The sequence below is a fragment of the Falco peregrinus genome, unplaced genomic scaffold (assembly GCF_023634155.1).
Source record: "Falco peregrinus isolate bFalPer1 unplaced genomic scaffold, bFalPer1.pri scaffold_110, whole genome shotgun sequence".
In the NCBI taxonomy this organism is placed as follows: Eukaryota; Metazoa; Chordata; class Aves; order Falconiformes; family Falconidae; genus Falco; species Falco peregrinus.
In genome coordinates, this window is record NW_026599569.1 from 5861 (window position 1) to 30746 (window position 24886).

General features: G+C 63.4%; 1 protein-coding gene across 1 annotated transcript; it reads right to left on the minus strand.

Moving 5' to 3' along the window:
* Positions 1-24086, minus strand: LOC101924553 (chromodomain-helicase-DNA-binding protein 8; the record flags this gene model as incomplete). Its single annotated transcript, XM_055793256.1, is given in 33 exon segments — positions 1-328; positions 1970-2043; positions 2045-2137; positions 2139-2176; positions 3973-4027; positions 4179-4254; positions 5443-5557; positions 5707-5810; positions 6858-6947; positions 7047-7203; positions 7991-8190; positions 9001-9212; positions 9300-9410; positions 9522-9701; positions 11094-11261; positions 11356-11551; positions 12804-13017; positions 13288-13543; positions 13636-13779; positions 14636-14812; positions 14939-15182; positions 15434-15555; positions 15650-15787; positions 15919-16002; positions 17074-17191; positions 17464-17519; positions 17599-17667; positions 18563-18757; positions 18839-18953; positions 19779-20152; positions 21700-22065; positions 23927-23984; positions 23986-24086. Coding segments are annotated over 33 exon segments (5028 nt in total), but the record flags the coding sequence as incomplete, so codon positions are not given.
* Positions 24087-24886: the final 800 nt, after the last annotated feature.

The window sequence follows — 24886 nt, forward strand, 5'->3', positions numbered from 1 at the left end:
TCAGGAGGTCCTCAACTCCACCAGGGAGCTCCAGATCTCCATGGGGAGGTCTCCAACCCCCCCAGGAGGTCCTCCCCTCCCCCGGGAAGCCCCCCCGCCGCGCGTCCCCTGCCCCGTACCGTCTCCGGGAGCGGGCGGCAGGCGGCAAACCTGCCGGCACATGGCGACGAAACCGTGGAAGAACTTGGTGAGGTTCTCGTCCGTCTTCTTCTCCAGGCGGGCCAAGGCGCGGAAGCGCCCCCAGCGGAAGCGCCCGCCCTCGGGGTCAAACTCCACCCCGAAGCTGGAGGCCACGCGGTAGAAGTCGGCCTGTTCCCGGCGCGTCCACCTGCCCCCCCCCCCCCAAAAAAAAGGGGTCTTGGAGGGTGGTGGAACCCCAAAACTCCAGGGCTGGAGGTCCTGCACCCCAAGAACCTCATGGATGACGTCCCTCAACCCCAAAACTTGAGGCGTAGAGGTCCTGCACCCCAGGAACCCCATGGATGACGTCCCTCAACCCCAAAACTCCAGGAGTGGAGGTCCTATGCCCCCCAAAATTCCAAGGGTGGAGGTCCTGCACCCCAAGAACCTCATGGATGACGTCCCTCAACCCCAAAACTCCAGGAGTGGAGGTCCTATGCCCCCAAAAATTCCAAGGGTGGAGGTCCTGCACCCCAAGAACCTCATGGATGACGTCCCTCAACCCCAAAACTCCAGGAGCGGAGGTCCTATGCCCCCAAAAATTCCAAGGGTGGAGGTCCTGCACCCCAAGAACCTCATGGATGATGTCCCTCAACCCCAAAACTCCAGGAGCGGAGGTCCTACGCCCCCAAAAATTCCAAGGGTGGAGGTCCTGCACCCCAAGAACCTCATGGATGATGTCCCTCAACCCCAAAACTCCAGGAGTGGAGGTCCTATGCCCCCAAAAATTCCAAGGGTGGAGGTCCTGCACCCCAAGAACCTCATGGATGATGTCCCTCAACCCCAAAACTCCAGGAGTGGAGGTCCTATGCCCCCAAAAATTCCAAGGGTGGAGGTCCTGCACCCCAAGAACCTCATGGATGACGTCCCTCAACCCCAAAACTCCAGGAGCGGAGGTCCTATGCCCCCAAAAATTCCAAGGGTGGAGGTCCTGCACCCCAAGAACCTCATGGATGATGTCCCTCAACCCCAAAACTCCAGGAGCGGAGGTCCTACGCCCCCAAAAATTCCAAGGGTGGAGGTCCTGCACCCCAAGAACCTCATGGATGATGTCCCTCAACCCCAAAACTCCAGGAGTGGAGGTCCTATGCCCCCAAAAATTCCAAGGGTGGAGGTCCTGCACCCCAAGAACCTCATGGATGATGTCCCTCAACCCCAAAACTCCAGGAGTGGAGGTCCTATGCCCCCCAAAATTCCAAGGGTGGAGGTCCTGCACCCCAAGAACCTCATGGATGATGTCCCTCAACCCCAAAACTCCAGGAGCGGAGGTCCTATGCCCCCAAAAATTCCAAGGGTGGAGGTCCTGCACCCCAAGAACCTCATGGATGACGTCCCTCAACCCCAAAGCTCCAGGGACTGAGGTCCTACGCCCCCCAAAATTCCAGGACTGGAGGTCCTGCACCCCAAGAACCTCATGGATGATGTCCCTCAACCCCAAAGCTCCAGGGACTGAGGTCCTACGCCCCCCAAAATTCCAGGACTGGAGGTCCTGCACCTCAGAAACCTCATGGATGATGTCTCCTGACCCCAAAACTCCAGGGCTGGAGGTCCTACGCACCCCAAGAACCCCATGGATGATGTCCCTCAACCCCAAAACTCCAGGAGTGGAGGTCCTGCACCCCAAGAACCTCATGGATGATGTCCCTCAAGCCCAAAGCTCCAGGGCTGGAGGTCCTGCACCCCAGGAACCCCATGGATGATGTCTCCTGACCCCAGAACTCCAGGGCTGGAGGTCCTGCACCCCAAACCTTGGGTAGGTGCCCCCACCCCCCCCCACCCCGCCCCGTACCGCTGCTGCTTCTCCCTGCGCGCCATCTCCCGCAGCCTGCAGGCCGCCTCGGAGCGTCGCCGCCGTCGCTCGCCCCCGCTCGGGCGCGTCGCCGCGGAGCCGCTGGCGCTGGCAGGAGCGCTGGCACGCCGTGATCAGCCGCCGCAGCCGCGCCGTCAGCACCGAGCCCCGCCGGCCAGAACGGCTGGCCCGCCTGCGGGGGCTGGCCTGGGGGGGGAGGGGCGAGGGTCAGGGGGGGCCACCAGCCCCCCGGGGTCCCGGGGAGCTCCTGGGGGCCCATGGAGCTCCTGGGGGCCCACGATCTCCTCAGGGTTCCATAACACCTCCCGGGGTCCTACAGATCTCCCCAGGTTCCTACGGATCTCCCCAGGTTCCTACGGATCTCCCCAGGTTCCTACGGATCTCCACGGGTTCCTACAGATCTCCCGGGTTCCTACGGATCTCCTGGGTTCCTAGGGAGCTCCCCAAGGTCCTACGGAGCTCCCCAAGGCCCACGATCTCCTCAGGGTTCCATAACACCTCCTGGGGTCCTACGGATCTCCCCAGGGTCCTATGGAACTCCTGGGGTCCCATGATCTCCTCAGGGTTCCATAACACCTCCTAGGGTCCTACAGATCTCCTGGGGTCCCATGGATCCTCCTCGGGTTCCTATGGAGCTCCTGGGGCTCCTACGGATCTCCTCGGGGTCCCATAAAACCTCCTGGGGCCCTACAGATCTCCCGGGGTCCTATGGATCTCCTGAGGTTCCCATGAGCCCCCTGGGGTCCTATGGATCTCCTGAGGTTCCTACAGATCTCCTGAGGTTCCTACGGATCTCCTCAGCATCCCATAAAACCTCCCGGAACCCTATGGGTCTCCTCAGGTTCCTAAGGATCTCCTGGGGTTCCCATGGATCTCCTGAGGTTCCCATGGATCTCCTGAGGGTCCCATGAGCCCCCTGGGGTCCTATGATCTCCTGAGGTTCCCATGAGCCCCCTGGGGTCCTATGGATCTCCTCAGGTTCCTATGGATCTCCTCGGGGCTCCCATAAAACCTCCTGGGGCCCTACAGATCTCCTCAGGTTCCTAAGGATCTCCTCAGGTTCCTAAGGATCTCCTCAGGTTCCTAAGGATCTCCTGGGGTTCCCATGAGCCCCCTGGGGTCCTATGGATCTCCTGAAATTCCTACGGATCTCCTGAGCTTCCCATGAGACCCCCCCGGGGTCCCCATGGATCTCCTGAGGTTCCTACAGATCTCCTGAGGTTCCTATGGATCTCCTGAGGTTCCTACGGATCTCCTGAGGTTCCTACGGATCTCCTCAGGTTCCTACGGATCTCCTCAGGTTCCTACGGATCTCCTCAGGTTCCTACGGATCTCCTCAGGTTCCTACGGATCTCCTCAGGTTCCTACGGATCTCCTCAGGTTCCTACGGATCTCCTCAGGTTCCTACGGATCTCCTCAGGTTCCTACGGATCTCCTCAGGTTCCTACGGATCTCCTCAGGTTCCTACGGATCTCCTCAGGTTCCCATGAGCCCCCTGGGGTCCTATGGATCTCCTGAAATTCCTACGGATCTCCTGAGCTTCCCATGAGACCCCCCCAGGGTCCCCATGGATCTCCTGAGGTTCCTACAGATCTCCTCAGGTTCCTACGGATCTCCTGAGGTTCCTACGGATCTCCTGAGGTTCCTATGGATCTCCTCAGGTTCCTACGGATCTCCTCAGGTTCCCATGAGCCCCCTGGGGTCCTATGGATCTCCTGAGATTCCTACGGATCTCCTGAGCTTCCCATGAGACCCCCCCGGGGTCCCCATGGATCTCCTGAGGTTCCTACAGATCTCCTGAGGTTCCTACGGATCTCCTGAGGTTCCTACGGATCTCCTGAGGTCCCACAGGGCTGCAGGGCAGAGCCACCCTACAGGGCTGGGGGTGGGGGTGGGTCTCTATAGGGGCAGCCCTAGAGGACCAGGGGGACCCTATAGGACCAGGGGGACCCTATAGGACCAGGGGGACCCTATAGACTTACCTTCATCCCCGTCCACCACCGAGATCTCCTCGTCCAGCAGCATCAGGGGGTCCGCCTGGTGGGGGAGGGGGGGCAGCAGGGTCACCTCCATCCCCCATCCCCCCCCTCATGGGGGTGCATATAGAGGGGGGGACACGTATAGATTTGAGGGGGGGTGGGGGAGGGGTACAGGTGGTGTGTCCCCCACCCCACCCCCAACTTCTCACCTCGTCGTCCACCTCCTTGGCCACCCCCGGGAGGGGTTTGTACTCGGGGTCCTCGCAGTCCTTGTCGAAATCCACGCTGGGGGAGGGGCACGGAGGGGGGAACACCCCCCCCCCCCACAAAATAAGGACCCATCCCCCCCCCCCCCCCCCAAACCCACAGGAACCTCCCCCTCCCCCCCCAAAACCCACGTCCCCACCACCACCACCAAACCACGGGGCGCCTCAGCAGGTCAGGATGGTCAACTCAGCCCGGCCACGCGCCGGTCAGTATTAGCATGGCGTGGTCATCAGCGGCACCTCAGAAATTTTGGGGGGGGTGGGGGGTGGGGGGGGGGGTGGGGGGGGACCACAAAGCGGGGCTGGGGCACCCCAAAACACCACAAAAAGGGTCTGGAGAACCTCAAAGGTGGGCTGGAGGACCCAAAAAACACCCCAAAGAGGGGCTGGAGAACCTCAAGACACCTCAAAGGAGGTCTGGAGAACCACAAAGGTGGTTTGGAGCTCCCCAAGACTCCCCAAAGAAGGTCTGGAGCACCTCAAAAGTGCTCTGGAGCACCTGAAGACCCCCCAGAGAAGGTCTGGAGAACCTCCAAGAAGGTCTGGAGCTCCCCAAGACACCACAAAGAAGGTCTGGAGAACCTCACAGGTGGTCTGGAGCACCCCAAGACTCCACAAAGAAGGTCTGGAGAACCTCAAAGGTGGTCTGGAGCACCCCAAGACACCCCAAAGAAGGTCTGGAGCACCTGAAGACCCCCCAGAGAAGGTCTGGAGTACCCCAAAGGTGGTCTAGAGCACCCCAAACCTCCACAAAGAAGATCTGGAGAACCTCCAAGGTGGTCTGGAGCACCGCAAGACTCCCCAGAGAAGATCTGGAGAACCTCAAAGGTGGTCTGGAGCACCCCAAGACTCCCCAGAGAAGATCTGGAGAACCTCAAAGGTGGTCTGGAGCACCCCAAACCTCCCCAAAGAAGACCTGGAGAACCTCAAGACCCCCCAGAGAAGATCTGGAGAACCTCCAAGGTGGTCTGGAGTACCGCAAGACTCCCCAGAGAAGATCTGGAGAACCTCAAAGGTGGTCTAGAGCACCCCAAACCTCCACAAAGAAGATCTGGAGAACCTCAAGACCCCCCAGAGAAGATCTGGAGAACCTCCAAGGTGGTCTGGAGCACCCCAAACCTCCCCAAAGAAGATCTGGAGAACCTCAAGACCCCCCAGAGAAGATCTGGAGAACCTCCAAGGTGTGCGGGGACCCCCGGGGACTCACCCCTCCCCGACGTCCAAGCGCTGCTCGGCAGCGATAGCCTTCTCGTCGGGGCGGCCGGCCTTCTCCAGGAAGCAGAGCGCGGGGTCGGCGCGCATGGTGTTGTACTTCTCGTAGCCTGTCCCCACCCCACCCCACCCCCCCAAAAAAAAAAAAAAAAAAAAAAAAGGGGGGGGGGGGGGACACACGCACCGTCACGACCCCAATTCTGCTGGATTTCACCCCAAAAAGTGTCTCCGCCCCGCCCCGCCCCCACCGGCAACGTACCATGTTTGAAGACCCCGATGAGGAGGGATTTGTCGGCTTCGGCGTCCCACCACGCCGTCGGCACCTCCAGCTGCTCCACCAGCGGGAACCAGATGTCGATCTCGCTGGAAGGGGGGACAGAAATGGGGGAGGGGGTCAGGGGAACCCCCAAAGCGGGGCCTGAGCACCCCTGGAGACACCAGAGAAGGTCTGGAGAACCTCCAAGGTGGGCTGGAGCACCCCAAGAATCCTCAAGGAAGTTCTGGAGAACCTCCAAGATGGTCTGGAGCACCCCAAGACTCCCCAGAGAAGGTCTGGAGAACCTCAAAGGTGGTCTGGAGCACCCCAAGACTCCTCAAGGAAGTTCTGGAGAACCTCCAAGATGGTCTGGAGCACCCCAAGACTCCCCAGAGAAGGTCTGGAGAACCTCAAAGGTGGGCTGGAGCACCCCAAGACTCCTCAAGGAAGTTCTGGAGAACCTCCAAGATGGTCTGGAGCACCCCAAGACTCCCCAGAGAAGGTCTGGAGAACCTCAAAGGTGGGCTGGAGCACCCCAAGACTCCTCAAGGAAGTTCTGGAGAACCTCCAAGATGGTCTGGAGCACCCCAAGACTCCCCAGAGAAGGTCTGGAGAACCTCAAAGGTGGGCTGGAGCACCCCAAGACTCCTCAAGGAAGTTCTGGAGAACCTCCAAGATGGTCTGGAGCACCCCAAGACTCCCCAGAGAAGGTCTGGAGAACCTCAAAGGTGGTCTGGAGCACCCCAAGAATCCTCAAGGAAGTTCTGGAGAACCTCCAAGAAGGTCTGGAGCACCCCAAGACTCCACAAGGAAGTTCTGGAGAACCTCCAAGATGGTCTGGAGCACCCCAAGACACCCCGGAGAACCCCTGGAGAACCTCAAAGGTGGTCTGCAGAACCTCCAAGAAGGTCTGGAGCACCCCAAGACACCCCAGAGAAGGTCTGGAGAACCTCCAAGATGGTCTGGAGAACCTCCAAGAAGGTCTGGAGAACCTCCAAGGCTCCACAAGGAAGTCCTGGAGAACCTCAAAGAAGGTCTGGAGCACCCCAAGACTCCACAAGGAAGTTCTGGAGAACCTCCAAGAAGGTCTGGAGCACCCCAAGACTCCCCAGAGAAGACCCGGAGAACCTCCACGCAAGGTCCTACGGCCTCACCTGGCCACCGCTCCCGCCAGCACCTTCTCCGCCTGGTCCCCGATGACCTCCTGCCGCAGGTAGTAGAGCATCCGCACCCTCAGCAGAACCCTGGGAGAAGATGGGTGGGACAAAGGGAGGTCAACCCAACCCGGAGGCACCTCCGGGAGGTCAAGGAGAAGAAGACCTCCGAGGAGGACCTCCACCCACTTGTTGCACTGGTGCTTGAGGTGCTTCTTGTAGCTCTCGTCTTGGAAGAGGGTGTCGGGGTTGTACTTGCGGATCCACTCGGCCTTGTGGACATCAAAGGTGCTTTGGGACTTGACCTTCTTGCCCTTGCGACCACGAGGAACCGGGATGGAAAGTCCTGGAGAAGAAGGACGGAGCAAAAGGTGAAGAACGTCGCGGTTGACTCCAGCGAACATCTGCTGCTGGTTGCCACCACCGCACAACTGGAGATAGACTCGGTCCAGCATCTCTGAGAACTTCCCTGTGGTTGCCACCACAGCACACCTGGAGATAGACTTGGTCCATCATCTCCACCAAGACCCTCCCTGTGGTTGCCACCACAGCACACCTGGAGCCAGACTTGGTCCATTATCTCCACCAAGACCCTCCCTGTGGTTGCCACCACAGCAGAGCTGGACCTAAACTGGGTCCATCATCTCCACCAAGAACCTCCCTGTGGTTGCCACCACAGCAGACCTGGACCTAAACTGGGTCCATCATCTCCACCAAGAACTTCCCTGTGGTTGCCACCACAGCAGAGCTGGGACCGAGAACCTCCCTGTGGTTGCCACCACAGCACACCTGGAGCCAGACTTGGTCCATTATCTCCACCAAGAACTTCCCTGTGGTTGCCACCACAGCACACCTGGACCTAAACTGGGTCCATCATCTCCACCAAGAACCTCCCTGTGGTTGCCACCACAGCACACCTGGACCTAAACTGGGTCCATCATCTCCACCAAGAACCTCCCTGTGGTTGCCACCACAGCAGACCTGGGACCAAGAACCTCCCTGTGGTTGCCACCACAGCAGACCTGGACCTAAACTGGATCCATCATCTCCACCAAGAACCTCCCAGTGGTTGCCACCACAGCAAGGACCCGAGAAGGTCCTCGGTTGTCCCCAAGGTGCCGCAGAAGCCTCACCCGAGTGGTTCTGGAGCTCCTTGGCCTTGCCGTTCTCGCTGGGGCTGATGAGGTCCCAGATGAAGCCCTTGATGTTCTCGTCGCCGCGGTAGTGGAGGAGGCAGTAGACCAAGATGGCCCGGCAGATGGTCTCCACGTCCCGCTCCGAGAGGCGCCGCTTGAAGCGCCCGTGGGACAAGATCTCCCGCCAGCGGCCCCACCTGCGGGTAGAAGACACGGGGCGGAGGTCAGCGGTTCCTTCACCTCCCAGGGGCCACCTCCACTGAGCGTCTGCTCGTGGTGGCCACCAGAAGAACCGTTAGCTGGTCTGCTCTCTCCAAAAACATCTGCTGGTGGTTGCCACCACAGCAGAGCTGGGAGCGAGAACCTCCCTGTGGTTGCCACCACAGAAGACCTGGACCTAAACTGGGTCCATCATCTCCACCAAGAACTTCCCTGTGGTTGCCACCACAGCAGACCTGGACCTAAACTGGGTCCATCATCTCCACCAAGAACCTCCCTGTGGTTGCCACCACAGCAGAGCTGGGACCGAGAACCTCCCTGTGGTTGCCACCACAGCAGACCTGGACCGAAACTGGGTCCATCATCTCCACCAAGAACCTCCCTGTGGTTGCCACCACACCAGACCTGGACCTAAACTGGGTCCATTATCTCCACCAAGAACTTCCCTGTAGTTGCCACCACAGCACACCTGGAGATAGACTTGGTCCATCATCTCCACCAAGAACTTCCCTGTGGTTGCCACCACAGCAGACCTGGGACCGAGAACTTCCCTGTGGTTGCCACCACAGCAGAGCTGGACCTAAACTGGGTCCATTATCTCCACCAAGAACCTCCCTGTAGTTGCCACCACAGCAGACCTAGACCCAGACTTGGTCCGTTATCTCCACCAAGAACTTCCCTGTGGTTGCCACCACAGCAGACCTGGACCCAGACTTGGTCCGTTATCTCCACCAAGAACTTCCCTGTGGTTGCCACCAAAGCAGAGGTGGCCCCAAGCCCGTCCTCACCCGTAGACCAGGAGATGTTTCTCCACGCGGAAGCAGTCGGTGCGGCCGTAGGCGTGGTGCAGGGCGTGGTGGTGCCGGTCGTGACGCCTGGACCTCGGTTTCTCCTCGTCTTCGCTCTCCAGGTCCGAGAACTCCACCAGGTCGTCGTCCCGTAACGTGCTGAAGTGGCGCGTCTGCTTGCGCACCCGCGGCGTGTCGATCACCAGGTTGTTCTGGAGGCCAGAAGATCCGTCAGGAACCGAGTCCGACGACCCCCCGCGGACCACCCCCTCCCCCTCCCCCCCCCCCATCACCACCACCTTGCTGTTGAGAAGGTCCAGGTCCAGGTCGGCTTTCTTGGCCCACTTCTGCCAGAAGTTGGGGTCATCCAAGGCGATGTCCGTGCGGTTCTCGGAAGCCACGAAGCTCGCCTGGGATGGACACCAAGAGTTGGGAGACCTTGGAGGACCTCCCAGAAGGAAGATGTCCTCCCCCCTCCCCTCCACCCCACCACCGTGGTGGGAAGGGACCTTTGGAGATACCTTGGCGAAGGTGGACCCCTTCCCCTCGCTCTCGATGGTGATGGTGGTGGTGCGGCGCAGAAGAATCTGGTCGATGTCCTCCTCGCAGAACTTGGAACCTTCATCGTCTTCTTCCATGATGGCCGCGTAGGCCCCCTTGCGCAGCAGGTCCTCGATCTCCTTCTTGGAGAACTGCTGGATCTGCCGGTGGGGGTGGAGAAGACGGGGACAACGTGGGGTGAGGCAGCCGGCCAGGATGGTGGTCCAAACCCCTGAGGTTCTCCTCCCGCCCCAAACCATCTCCAAGACCTACGTCCCTCAGGATGAGGTTCTTCACGCCCCGTCCCCCTCGGACAACCCCGTCCCCAAGGTCTCCAGGCTTGGAAGGTCTCCATCACCGTGGTCTTCAAACCGGGTTTCTCATGAAGGACCCAATCCACAGGGTCTCCAGGCCCCACTTCCCTTGGAGAACCGATTCTACAAGGTCTCCACGCCCCGTTCCTCCTGGAAGACCTCCACCCCAAGACCTCCTGGAAGACCTCCACCCCAGGACCTCTGTGCCCTGTTCCTCTTGGAAGACCTCCACCCCAAGACCTCCTGGAAGACCTCCTCCCCAAGACCTCCTGGCCCTGTTCCTCTTGGAAGACCTCCTCCCCAAGACCTCCTGGAAGACCTCCACCCCAAGACCTCCTGGCCCCGTTCCTCTTGGAAGACCTCCACCCCGAGACCTCCTGGCCCCGTTCCTCCTGGAAGACCTCCACCCCAGGACCTCCTGGCCCCGTTCCTCTTGGAAGACCTCCTCCCCAAGACCTCCTGGAAGACCTCCTCCCCAAGACCTCCTGGCCCCGTTCCTCTTGGAAGACCTCCTCCCCAAGACCTCCTGGAAGACCTCCTCCCCAAGACCTCCTGGCCCCGTTCCTCTTGGAAGACCTCCTCCCCAAGACCTCCTGGCCCCGTTCCTCTTGGAAGACCTCCACCCCAAGACCTCCTGGCCCCGTTCCTCCTGGAAGACCTCCACCCCAAGACCTCCTGGCCCCGTTCCTCCTGGAAGACCTCCACCCCAAGACCTCCTGGCCCTGTTCCTCATGGAAGACCTCCACCCCAGGACCTCCTGGCCCCGTTCCTCTTGGAAGACCTCCACCCCAGGACCTCCTGGCCCCGTTCCTCCTGGAAGACCTCCACCCCAGGACCTCTATGCCATGTTCCTCTTGGAAGACCTCCACCCCAAGACCTCCACACCCTGTTCCTCTTGGAAGATCTCCTCCCCAAGACCTCCTGGCCCCGTTCCTCATGGAAGACCTCCACCCCAGGGCCTCCACACCCTGTTCCTCTTGGAAGATCTCCTCCCCAAGACCTCCTGGCCCCGTTCCTCATGGAAGACCTCCACCCCAAGACCTCCACACCCTGTTCCTCATGGAAGATCTCCTCCCCAAGACCTCCTGGCCCCGTTCCTCTTGGAAGACCTCCACCCCAGGACCTCCTGGCCCCGTTCCTCCTGGAAGACCTCCTCCCCAAGACCTCCTGGCCCCGTTCCTCCTGGAAGACCTCCACCCCAGGACCTCCTGGCCCGGCTCCCCTCAGAAGACCGCTCACCCCCGCGATGTTGCCCTCGCGGCCGCTCATGGACTGCAGCACGGCCTTGTCCAGGCCCAGCTTGAGGCTGGCCTTGTCGAACATCTCGCGCTCGTAGGAGTTGCGCGTGATGAGCCTGTAGACCTTGACCGCTTTGCTCTGCCCGATCCGGTGGCACCGCGCTTGCGCCTGGAAGAAGACGACGACGATGGTGGGTCACGACGCGCACGGAAGGTGACGCCCCGCCGAGCCCAGGGCGGCGCGGCGGACGCGGTGGCCCAACCTGGAGGTCGTTCTGGGGGTTCCAGTCGGAATCGAAGATGATGCAGGTGTCGGCGGCGGTGAGGTTGATGCCCAGGCCGCCCGCCCGCGTGCAGAGCAGGAAGACGAAGCGGTCCGAGTCGGGCTTGCTGAAGCGGTCGATGGCGGCTTGGCGGAGGTTGCCGCGGACGCGCCCATCGATCCGCTCGTAGAGGTACCTACGAGGTCCCCAAAACCACGTTCACCGAGGGCCTGAAGGTTCCCTTGGAAGACCTCCACCCCGAGACCTCCTGGCCCCGTTCCCCTTGGAAGATCTTCTTCCCAAGACCTCCTGGAAGATCTCCGTCCCAAGACCTCCACACCCCGTTCCTCTTGGAAGACCTCCACCCCAAGACCTCCTGGAAGACCTCCACCCCAAGACCTCCTGGAAGACCTCCTCCCCAAGACCTCCTGGAAGACCTCCACCCCAAGACCTCCTGGCCCCATTCCTCTTGGAAGACCTCCACCCCAAGACCTCCTGGAAGACCTCCACCCCAAGACCTCCTGGAAGACCTCCTGGCCCTGTTCCTCTTGGAAGACCTCCTTCCAAAGGCCTCCTGGAAGACCTCCACCCCAGGACCTCCTGGCCCCGTTCCTCCTGGAAGACCTCCTCCCCAAGACCTCCTGGAAGACCTCCACCCCAAGACCTTCTGGCCCTGTTCCTCTTGGAAGACCTCCTCCCCAAGACCTCCTGGAAGACCTCCACCCCAAGACCTTCTGGCCCTGTTCCTCTTGGAAGACCTCCTCCCCAAGACCTCCTGGAAGACCTCCACCCCAAGACCTTCTGGCCCTGTTCCTCTTGGAAGACCTCCTCCCCAAGACCTCCTGGAAGACCTCCACCCCAAGACCTTCTGGCCCTGTTCCTCTTGGAAGACCTCCTCCCCAAGACCTCCTGGAAGACCTCCACCCCAAGACCTTCTGGCCCTGTTCCTCTTGGAAGACCTCCTCCCCAAGACCTCCTGGAAGATCTCCACCCCAAGACCTTCTGGCCCTGTTCCTCTTGGAAGACCTCCTCCCCAAGACCTCCTGGAAGACCTCCACCCCAAGACCTTCTGGCCCTGTTCCTCTTGGAAGACCTCCTCCCCAAGACCTCCTGGAAGACCTCCACCCCAAGACCTTCTGGCCCTGTTCCTCTTGGAAGACCTCCTCCCCAAGACCTCCTGGAAGACCTCCACTCCAAGACCTTCTGGCCCTGTTCCTCTTGGAAGACCTCCTCCCCAAGACCTCCTGGAAGATCTCCACCCCAAGACCTTCTGGCCCTGTTCCTCTTGGAAGACCTCCTCCCCAAGACCTCCTGGAAGACCTCCACCCCAGGACCTCCTGGAAGACCCTCCTTCCAAAGGCCTCCTGGAAGACCTCCACCCCAAGACCTCCTGGCCCCGTTCCCCTTGGAAGACCACCCGAAGGTGACCCCGGGGCGCCACCTCTTACCTCTTCTGGATGAGGTAGTCCTCCAAGATGTCGAGACAGCGGACCATCTGGGAGAAGATGAGCACCTTGTGGCCGCCGGCCTTCAGCTTGGGCAGCAGCTTGTCGATGAGCACCAGCTTGCCGGCCGAGCGGACCATGGCCTGGAGGTGGAAGTCGTGGGGGACGTGGTGGTGACACGACTCCCGGAACTCGGCCAAGATCTTCTCCTCCGCGCCTGTTGGGTGGAGAAGAGACCATCGGTGGGGTGGCGGGCGCGATCTCCTCAGGAGACGCCCCCACCCGCAGCGAGACTTGAGGGGGCACCGAAGCCCGAGTAGACGGGCTGGTGGACCTCCATCGCCACGATGCCACCAGAGGCCACCAGGTCCTCGGTGGAAAGGTGGGCGAGACCAGGAGGAGCAGGGATGGGGCGGCGTTGACCCCCGGGGTTGTCCGCCAGCGGCGGGAGGACAAGGGCCACCCTGGGCCACCGCCGGGTCCTCACCGTTGATGAGGTAGGGGTGGTTGCAGCACTTGCGCAGCTCCATCATGGTGTTGAGCAGGTTGGGCATGTTGGTGTGACCGGCGCCTTTGGAGAGGAAGGAGAAGTTCTTCTCCAGGATGGCCCGGTAATATTTCTTCTGGATGTTGGTCAACTCCACCTCGATGATGGTCTCCTGTTTGGGCGCCAGGTTCTTCTCCACGTCCTCCTTCAACCGACGGAGCATCATGGGTTTGAGGATGGCCTGGAGCTTCTGCACCTGCAGGTGGGACGAGCGGGGAGAAGTCACCGGCGGTTCGGGCAGGACGCGGGTGCCCAGGGAAGGGTCCCAGGTCCTCCTGATGTCCTCACCTGCTCCTCCGTCTTGAGATCACCAAAGTCTTTGAGGAACTCGGCTTCGGAAGGGAACTGAGAAGGTTCCAGAAAGTGCAGGAGGCTGAAGAGCTCTTCCACCGTGTTCTGGAGCGGGGTGCCCGTCAGCAGGACTTTGTGCTCCTGAGGACCAGGAGGTGCAGAACGTCGGGGCGTGGTTGGGAGGTGGAAGGCAGGGGACGTGCCCCAACACCTCCAGGTCCCACCAAGACCCCACAGGCACCTTCAGGACCATCCCTGGGCACCACGGGCTGAGCCCAAACCTCTCCAGATGCCACCAAGACCCCCAGGGGCACCACGGGGTGAGCCCAAACCCCTCCAGATGCCACCAAGAACCTCATGGGCACCATCCCTGGGCCACGGGGTGAGCCCAAACCCCTCCAGATGCCACCAAGTCCCCCATGGGCACCACAGGCTGAGCCCAAACCTCTCCAGATGCCACCAAGACCCCCACGGGCACCACAGGGTGAGCCCAAACCTCTCCAGATGCCACCAAGACCCCCAGGGGCACCACGGGGTGAGCCCAAAGCCCTCGAGATGCCACCAAGACCCCCAGCGGCACCACGGGGTGAGCCCAAACCTCTCCAGATGCCACCAAGACCCCCAGGGGCACCACGGGGTGAGCCCAAAGCCCTCGAGATGCCACCAAGACCCCCAGCGGCACCACGGGGTGAGCCCAAACCTCTCCAGATGCCACCAAGACCCCCAGGGGCACCACGGGGTGAGCCCAAACCCCTCCAGATGCCACCAAGACCCCCACGGGCACCACGGGGTGAGCCCAAACCTCTCCAGATGCCACCAAGACCCCCAGGGGCACCACGGGGTGAGCCCAAACCTCTCCAGATGCCACCAAGACCCCCAGGGGCACCACGGGGTGAGCCCAAAGCCCTCGAGATGCCACCAAGACCCCCAGCGGCACCTCCAGGCCCCCCCGTTTCGCCCCGCCGCGAGGAGAAGAGTTGTCCACCGGGCCTCTCACCAGGTCCATGTGCTTGAGGCTGTCGAGGAGCTTGCAGTTGCGGTTCTTCAGGCGGTGGGCCTCGTCGATGATGACGCACCGCCACTCGATCTCCCGCAGCTCGGGGCAGTCGGAGAGGATCATCTCGAAGGTGGTGATGAGCGCGTCGAATTTGTAGGCCCCGGGGATGAGACGACCCTGAAAGGGTGGAGAAGAGGTGAAGTTCTGGTGGTGGGGACCACCAACCTCAACCCCCAAAAAGCTCGGAAGAACCCGGAGGACCACACGGGTGACCTTGGAGAAGAAAAGCCACCGGGTTTTTACCCGCGAGTCCTTGCAGTACATCTCGTACTGCTGGATCATCTGCCGCGAGGCCAAGCTGCCGTGGTAGACGATGCTGTTCATCTCCGTCCAGGTGTTGAACTCCCGTTCCCAGTTGGTGATGGTGGAAAGCGGCGCGATGACCAGGAACGGACCGCGGATGCCCACGTTGTAGACCTCTTGGAGGAAAGCGATGGACTGGATGGTCTTCCCCAAACCCATCTCGTCGGCCAGGATGCAGTTCTGCCTGCGGGGAGGCGACCGGCGGGGGTTGGAAGGTGGTGGAACCGTCCATCCCACGTGTCCTCCACCCCCCCGGCTGCCCTTCCCCCGCCGGCCCGTTGTACCAGTTGGGAAGGTGGTGGAACCGTCCATCCCACGTGTCCTCCACCCCCCCGGCTGCCCTTCCCCCGCCGGCCCGTTGTACCAGTTGGGAAGGTGGTGGAACCGTCCATCCCACGTGTCCTCCACCCCCCCAGCTGCCCTTCCCCCACTGGCCTGTTGTACCAGTTGAAGAGCAACCAGTTGACCCCTTCCAGTTGATACTCGCGGAGCTGGTTGTGGTTCTTGTACTCGTGGGACAACTCCAGCTTCTTCCAGGAACCGGCTTGGGGACGGGGCTGAGAAGAAAAAAAAAAAAAAAAGGTGGGAGATGATGGTGGTGGTGGACCAAACCCCGGGGTGGGGTGGGGTGGGAGGAGAAGACCTTCTCACCAAGCGTTTGAGCTCGGGGTGTCGGGCTTGGATGCGTTTGAAGTCGCCGATCTTCCCCTCGTCCACGTCCTCCTTCAGCTCCCACGTGCTGTCCTCGTAGGGCAAGGAGCACCACTTGACCAAGTAGTAGACCACCGGCTGCCACCAGAAATGGGACAACCACAAAAAAAAAAAAAAAAAAAAAAAAAAAAAATGTCACCGAGGTGGGGGAGGGGCGGTTTGGGGACCAGGAGGTCACCGTCGGCCCCCGGTTCCACCTCCCCGCTCACCTCCCCGTTGTCCTTGTCGACGCTGTGGGACTCGTCCAAGATGCGGTCCACCTCGACGTAGTCGGGGTTGAAGGGTTCTTCATCCTTTGGAAGGGGGGAGGGGGGGGGGGCGAGATGGGGGAGGGGTGGTGAGCGGTGCCCCGAACCTCTCCAGATGCCACCAAGAACCTCACGGGCACCATCCCTGGGCCACGGGGTGAGCCCAAACCTCTCCAGGTGCCACCAAGACCCCCACAGGCACCACAGGGTGAGCCCAAACCTCTCCAGATGCCACCAAGACCCCCACAGGCACCACAGGGTGAGCCCAAACCCCTCCAGATGCCACCAAGACCCCCACAGGCACCACAGGGTGAGCCCAAACCTCTCCAGATGCCACCAAGAACCTCACGGGCACCATCCCTGGGCCACGGGGTGAGCCCAAACCTCTCCAGATGCCACCAAGACCCCCACAGGCACAACAGGGTGAGCCCAAACCTCTCCAGGTGCCACCAAGACCCTCATGGGCACCACGGCATGAGCCCAAACCCCTCGAGATGCCACCAAGACCCCCACGGGCACCACAGGGTGAGCCCAAACCCCTCCAGATGCCACCAAGCCCCCCATGGGCACCACGGCATGAGCCCAAACCCCTCGAGATGCCACCAAGACCCCCACGGGCACCACAGGGTGAGCCCAAACCCCTCCAGATGCCACCAAGCCCCCCATGGGCACCACGGCATGAGCCCAAACCCCTCCAGATGCCACCAAGACCACCATGGGCACCACGGCATGAGCCCAAACCCCTCCAGATGCCACCAAGACCACCATGGGCACCACAGGCTGAGCCCAAACCCCTCCAGATGCCACCAAGACCCCCATGGGCACCACGGCATGAGCCCAAACCCCTCCAGATGCCACCAAGTCCCCCATGGGCACCACGGCATGAGCCCAAACCCCTCGAGATGCCACCAAGACCCCCATGGGCACCACGGCATGAGCCCAAACCCCTCGAGATGCCACCAAGACCCCCATGGGCACCACGGCATGAGCCCAAACCCCTCCAGATGCCACCAAGACCCCCATGGGCACCATTCCTGGGCCACGGGGTGAGCCCAAACCCCTCCAGATGCCACCAAGAGCGATGCGACCCCCCCACCCCCGCCCCACCCCCAGCACCTCGTGGAAGAAGTGTCGCATCTGAGTCATCTTGGTTTTGAAACGCTTCAGCTTCTGGTGGATCCTCTTGTCCTTCTCCAGCTGGTCGATGGTGGCCCACTCGCAGTGGAGGTAGGAACTGGGGGGGTGGGGGGGGATGGGACAGGGGGGGGACAAAGAGTCATCCCACCCCACCCCACCCCTCCCTCCACCGCGAAGCTACTCAGGGTTGACCGAAAGCAACGTCGGCAAAAAAAAAACTTCTCCAAGAGCCACCTCGTGTGGAGAACCGGGTCGGTGGACCTTCAACCCAACGCTGGAGCACCACCAGGAGCCCACCCCATGGGTGGCAGAGGTCCAAAGGGCCACCCGACCCCACCCAAAGCAAGATCCTTCACCGGGGCCACCTACTAGTTCTTGTACTTGACGAAGAACTCCTCCGACTCGGTCAACTGCCCCGACGGAAGCTGTGGGAGATACAGGTGGGACGTCGGCAAAAGGCCCACCACCACCACCGCCACCACGGCCACCACGGGGGTTCCTCACCTCCTTCTTCACCACCCGCATGGAGAGGACCTTGTCCACGATGGCGGCGTCCTCCTCACTGGGGTTCTCCTGGAGGCGGGGAGGAGAAAAGATGAAGATGACGGTGAGAAGGGATGGTGGACACCACGGACCCAAACCTCTCCAGATGCCACCAAGACCCCCACGGGAACCACAGGGTGAGCCCAAACCCCTCGAGATGCCACCAAAACCCCCACGGGCACCATCCCTGGGCCATGGGGTGAGCCCAAACCTCTCCAGGTGCCACCAAGTCCCCCACGGGCACCACGGGGTGAGCCCAAACCCCTCCAGATGCCACCAAGAACCTCATGGGCACCATCCCTGGGCACCACAGGGTGAGCCCAAACCTCTCCAGATGCCACCAAGTCCCCCACGGGCACCACGGGGTGAGCCCAAACCCCTCCAGATGCCACCAAGAACCTCATGGGCACCATCCCTGGGCACCACAGGGTGAGCCCAAACCCCTCCAGATGCCACCAAGACCCCCACGGGCACCACAGGCTGAGCCCAAACCCCTCCAGATGCCACCAAGACCCCCACGGGCACCATGGGGTGAGCCCAAACCTCTCCAGATGCCACCAAGTCCCCCACGGGAACCACAGGGTAAGCCCAAACCCCTCGAGATGCCACCAAAACCCCCACGGGCACCATCCCTGGGCCATGGGGTGAGCCCAAACCTCTCCAGATGCCACCAAGACCACCACGGGCACCACAGGCTGAGCCCAAACCCCTCCAGATGCCACCAAGACCCCGACGGGCACCATCCCTGGGCACCACAGGCTGACCCCAAACCCCTCCAGATGCCACCAAGACCCCCACGGGCACCACGGGGTGAGCCCAAACCCCTCCAGATGCCACCAAGACCCCCACGGGCACCATCCCCGGGCACCACATCCGTAGGAGCGGCTGGTGGCCACCAGGGAAACCATCCCAGAAGACCACCCACCACAAAAAACTGCATGGAGGGCAGGGTCTCGCCCTCTGGCTCCGGCTCCGGGGCTGGCGGCTGCGGGACCGGTGGCTGCTCAGGTCTCACCGGCCCCGTCACGTCAAGTTCTTCATCCTCCTCATCGTCGGTGATCTTGATGTCCAAGTCCTCCGTGTACTTCTTCCGCTTGACCTGCCGGTTGGACCTGCGCTTCTGGAGAGGACAGACGGGGACGGGATGAGGCGGTCGCCGCGTCGGCGTCGCGCGGAGCAGCGCGGGCCGCGTCGCCGTTACCTGCACGCTGGTTTCTTCTTCCTCCCGCGGCGACGCCGCCGGCATCACCTCGGCGTCCGAGTTGTCGGAGGAGGCGTTGCGCTTCCGCTTCTTGCCCACCACGGGGGTGATGGTGCTGGCGGGGGGGGGAGGGGAGGCGTCAGGGGGGGGGGGGGAGGGGGGAGGGGGGACCTCCTCGGAGTCAAGAGCCACGGCCAAGGGGTGGTGGAACAAGGCCGGGGGGTGGGAAGAACGGGGCGAGGGGTGAAGGCCACGGAGGCCGCGGTTGGGTGAAGGCCAAGACCAAGGTTGGGTGAAGGCCAAGACCAAGGTTGGGGGGGGGACCAGGGAGACCGCGGTTGGGCCAAGGCCACAGAGGCCGCGGTTGGGTGATGGCCAAGACCGCGGTTGGGCGAAGGCCACGGACAGACACCGCGGTTGGGCGAAGGCCACGGACAGACACCGCGGTTGGGCGAAGGCCACGGACAGACACCGCGGTTGGGCGAAGGCCACGGACAGACACCGCGGTTGGGCAAAGGCCACGGACACACACCGCGGTTGGGCAAAGGCCACGGACACACACCGCGGTTGGGTGAAGGCCACGGACACACACCGCGGTTGGGTGAAGGCCACGGACACACACCGCGGTTGGGTGAAGGCCACGGACACACACCGCGGTTGGGTGAAGGCCACGGACACACACCGCGGTTGGGTGAAGGCCACGGAGACCGCGGTTGGGTGAAGGCCACGGAGACCGCGGTTGGGTGAAGGCCACGGAGACCGCGGTTGGGTGAAGGCCAAGCCCAAGGTTGGGGCCCAACAGAACCACAGCTGAAGACCCCAAGTGCCTGAAGACCACCAGGGATGGGCACCACCGAAGCCCCCCGAGCTGGGTGCCACCACCAAGGCCACCCCCCGCTCCCCCCCCTCCCCCGCTTCGGGGGAGCTGAGGACATCTCACCTGGGTTTGCTGCGCCCCTTGCTCTTGCCGGAGCCACCTTGCCCCTTGCCCTTGCGAGGTCTCTCCTCCTTGGCCCCACCGCGGTCGCCGGGCCCCTTCCGCCGGCGCTTCCGCTCGCCTTCCTCCTCGGGCCGGACGCTGGGCAGCTCGTCCTCGTTGAGGACGCGGGGGATGTTCTGCTCGCCGCGGGCTCGGGCGCGGGCGATGGCTTCGGCGACGATGCGGTTGGCTTTCTCCTGCTTCTTCTGGTGCTCCAGCTTGCGGCTCTCCTCCGAGGCGCCCCGCGAGCCGGGGGTGGCCAAGGCGGCCACCTCGCTGGTGCTCAGCACCTTCACCACCGACAGGCCCGGGGAGCCGCCCTGAGAGGAACCGGCCTGCGGGAGGAGGCGACAGCCGCGGTGGGACGGAGATCACAGGGGGAGGCAACAACCCAAGATCTGGGGCCCACCACGGCCAACCAGGATCTGGGGGCCCACCACGGCCAACCAGGATCTGGGGGCCCACCACGGCCAACCAGGAACTGGGGGCCCACCACCACCGGGACCTCTGGGCCCACCACCACCGGGACCTCTGGGCCCACCACCACCAGGATCTGGGGGCCCACCACCACCAGGATCTGGGGGCCCACCACCACCAGGATCTGGGGCCCACCACCACCAGGATCTGGGGCCCACCACGGCCAGGATCTGGGGGCCCACCACCACCGGGACCTGGGGGCCCACCACCACCGGGATCTGGGGGCCCACCACCACCGGGATCTGGGGGCCCACCACCACCAGGATCTGGGGCCCACCATCACCAGGATCTCGGGGCCCACCACCACCGGGATCTGGGGGCCCACCACCACCGGGATCTGGGGGCCCACCACCACCGGGATCTCGGGGCCCACCATCACCAGGATCTCGGGGCCCACCACCACCGGGATCTGGGGGCCCACCACCACCAGGATCTGGGGGCCCACCACCACCAGGATCTGGGGGCCCACCACCACCAGGATCTGGGGGCCCACCACCACCGGGACCTCTGGGCCCACCACCACCAGGATCTGGGGCCCACCACCACCAGGATCTCGGGGCCCACCACCACCGGGATCTCGGGGCCCACCACCACCGGGATCTGGGGGCCCACCACCACCAGGATCTGGGGGCCCACCACCACCAGGATCTGGGGCCCACCACCACCAGGATCTCGGGGCCCACCACCACCAGGATCTCGGGGCCCACCACCACCGGGATCTGGGGGCCCACCACCACCAGGATCTGGGGGCCCACCACCACCGGGATCTGGGGGCCCACCACCACCGGGATCTGGGGGCCCACCACCACCGGGATCTCGGGGCCCACCACCACCGGGATCTGGGGGCCCACCACCACCGGGATCTGGGGGCCCACCACCACCAGGATCTGGGGGCCCACCACCACCAGGATCTGGGGGCCCACCACCACCAGGATCTGGGGGCCCACCACCACCAGGATCTGGGGGCCCACCACCACCAGGATCTGGGGGCCCACCACCACCGGGACCTCTGGGCCCACCACCACCAGGATCTGGGGCCCACCACCACCAGGATCTCGGGGCCCACCACCACCGGGATCTCGGGGCCCACCACCACCGGGATCTGGGGGCCCACCACCACCGGGATCTGGGGGCCCACCACCACCGGGATCTGGGGGCCCACCACCACCGGGATCTGGGGGCCCACCACCACCGGGATCTGGGGGCCCACCACCACCGGGATCTGGGGGCCCACCACCACCGGGACCTCTGGGCCCACCACAACCAGGATCTGGGGCCCACCACGGCCAGGATCTGGGGCCCACCACGGCCAACTTGGACACACCACCAGGACCACTCCCAGACACCCACCCCCCAGAAGCTCCTCACCATCCCCCTCCCCCCCCGCCCCCCCCCAACTTCTCACCTGAGGTTGAAGAACCACCTTCAACGGCACCGTCAACCTCTGCCCCCGCGCTCCCCACCACCTGCGGCACGGAGGAGACGGCCACCGGAGCCGCTTGCCCCGCCAGCGCCGGGAGGTTGTTGGAGAAGCTGGATCTTCTGGGGGGTCCCCCGCTTGGCCGGCGGGGGGTTGTTGGACCTGGAGTTGGATGGTGACCACCTTGGCGGGTTGGCCTGGGGTCCCTTTGGCTTGGCCCAGGGCGGCCAGTTGGTTGCCCTGAAGAACGATCTTGCCGGGCAGGCTACCCAACACCACGTGGCGCTGGCCCGGGGGGGCGCCACCACCGGGGGGCTGCTGGAGGACCAACGTGATGCGCTTCGATTCACCCTACGGAGACAAAAAAAAAGAGCGTTAAAACGGGAGGGGTCAGCACGGCCACGGGACCTCTGGAGACCCCAGGGGACCTCCAAGACATCGACCTTGAGCCCCAAGACGTGGCTACGGCCGGGGGACCCCGACGCTGAGGATCTCAAGAACTTTGAGGACCTCGGTGCTGGGTGGTGACCTCCGAGGATCTCCCAAACCCAACGGATCCTCTTGACCTTGAGGACCACCACTTCATCCTGAAGACCCCCAAACCACCCCCTGAGCCCCCCACCCCCCACAAAACCCCACCCCAGGAGATCCCCTTGACCATGAAGACCACCACCATTCCCTGAAGGTCCCACAACCCACCCCCTGAGCCCCCCACCCCAGAAGATCCCCTTGATCTTGAGGGCCACCACCGTTCCCTGAAGGTCCCACAACCCACCCCCCTGAGCCCCCCAACCCCACAGACCCCCACCCCAGAAGATCCCCTTGACCTTGAGGGCCACCACCCTTCCCTGAAGGTCCCACAACCCACCCCCTGAGCCCCCCCAACCCCACCCCAGAAGATCCCCTTGACCTTGAGGACCACCCCCACTTCATCCTGAAGACCCCCACCCCCACAGACCCCCACCCCAGAAGATACCCTTGACCTTGAGGACCACCACCGTTCCCTGAAGGTCCACCAACCCACCCCCCGAGCCCCCCAACCCCACCCCAGAAGATCCCCTTGACCTTGAGGGCCACCACCGTTCCCTGAAGGTCCCACAACCCACCCCCTGAGCCCCCCAACCCCACAGACGCCCACCCCAGGAGATCCCCTTGACCTTGAGGGCCACCACCGTTCCCTGAAGGTCCCACAACCCCACCCCCTGAGCCCCCCAACCCCCACCCCAGAAGATCCCCTTGACCTTGAGGACCACCCCCACTTCATCCTGAAGACCCCCAACCCCACAGACCCCCCACCCCAGAAGATACCCTTGACCTTGAGGACCACCACCGTTCCCTGAAGGTCCCACAACCCACCCCCTGAGCCCCTCAACCCCACCCCAGGAGATCCCCTTGACCATGAAGACCACCACCATTCCCTGAAGGTCCCACAACCCCACCCCCTGAGCCCCCCACCCCCAGAAGATCCCCTTGATCTTGAGGGCCACCACCGTTCCCTGAAGGTCCCACAACCCACCCCCTGAGCCCCCCAACCCCACAGACCCCCCACCCCAGGAGATCCCCTTGACCTTGAGGGCCACCACCGTTCCCTGAAGGTCCCACAACCCACCCCCTGAGCCCCCCCAACCCCACCCCAGAAGATCCCCTTGACCTTGAGGACCACCCCCACTTCATCCTGAAGACCCCCACCCCCCACAGACCCCCACCCCCAGAAGATACCCTTGACCTTGAGGACCACCACCGTTCACTGAAGGTCCCCACAACCCACCCCCTGAGCCCCCCACCCCCACAAAACCCCACCCCCAGGAGATCCCCTTGACCTTGAGGGCCACCACCGTTCCCCTGAAGGTCCACCAACCCACCCCCTGAGCCCCCCAACCCCACCCCAGAAGATCCCCTTGATCTTGAGGGCCACCACCGTTCCCTGAAGGTCCCACAACCCACCCCCTGAGCCCCCCAACCCCACAGACCCCCACCCCAGAAGATCCCCTTGACCTTGAGGACCACCCCCACTTCATCCTGAAGACCCCCAACCCCACAGACCCCCACCCCAGAAGATCCCCTTGACCTTGAGGGCCACCACCGTTCCCTGAAGGTCCACCAACCCACCCCCCGAGCCCCCCAACCCCAAAGACCCCCCACCCCAGGAGATCCCCTTTGACCTTGAGGACCACCCCACCCCCCCCCAAAGCCCTCCCCCACCCCCGGTCACCTGCGCCGGCGCCGACGTCAGGGTGACGGCGGGTTTTAGGGGGGTCCCCGGCCCCCCCAGCCTTGACCGGTTGTAAGACCAACTGCTTGACGGGTCTTCCAGGTTGGACCAAGCGATGGACGGTGGCAGCGGTGGGGGAGGTGCCGGTCCCGGTTGTCCCCCCCCGTCCCAGTTACCGGCGTCACTTTCCCAGTTAAAACCGTCGCCCGCGTTACCGGTAACGATGGAAATACCGGGTCGAAGTTGGGGGGTCCCGGTCAAGACCTTGGCGAATGTCACCTTCCCCCCGTTGGGGGTGGTCGCCCCCCCCCGGCGGGACACCGGTTGACTGGGCGGGGGTGGGGGAGGGGCCCCCCGCGGTCGTCCCCCCCGGGGGGGGCTTTGAGGATGACGATTTTGGGGGGGGGGGCGACCCCCCGAGAGGAGGGGGGAGGGGGAGGGGGTGGGGGGCAGGGTGGTGGCCACCCCCATGAAGGGGTTGCCCCTGGCTGAGGGACCTCCTGCTCGGGTGGGGGGGGGGGCGGGGGGGGGGTGGGGGGCTTCGGGGGGGGGTTGTGGGGCTTCGGGGGGGGGCGGGGGAGGGGCGGGGGGGTCGGGGGGGGGGCGGGGGGGGGTCTAAAGCCCCCGCCAGGCCTAAAGCTTCTTCGATGGGGTCGGGGTGGGGGTGGTGGGGGGGGGGGGCGCGAAGGTCTCGTCCGCCAGGGGGTCCAGGCCGCCGAAGAGGTTGGGGTCGTCGAAGAGGTCCATGATGGGGTCGGCCATGGTGGGGGGAGGGGCTGGGGGGGGTCCCGACCCCCCCCCCGGAAGCTGGGGGGAGGGGGCGGGGTCTCACGTCAGGCAGCGGCGGTGGGGGGGGGGTCCGCACCTCGGGGCTGCGGGGGGGGGGGGGGGGGGGACACACAAAAAAAAAAAAAAAAAAAAAAAAAAAAAAGAAAAAGAAGAGAGAAGGTGGGGGGAGGG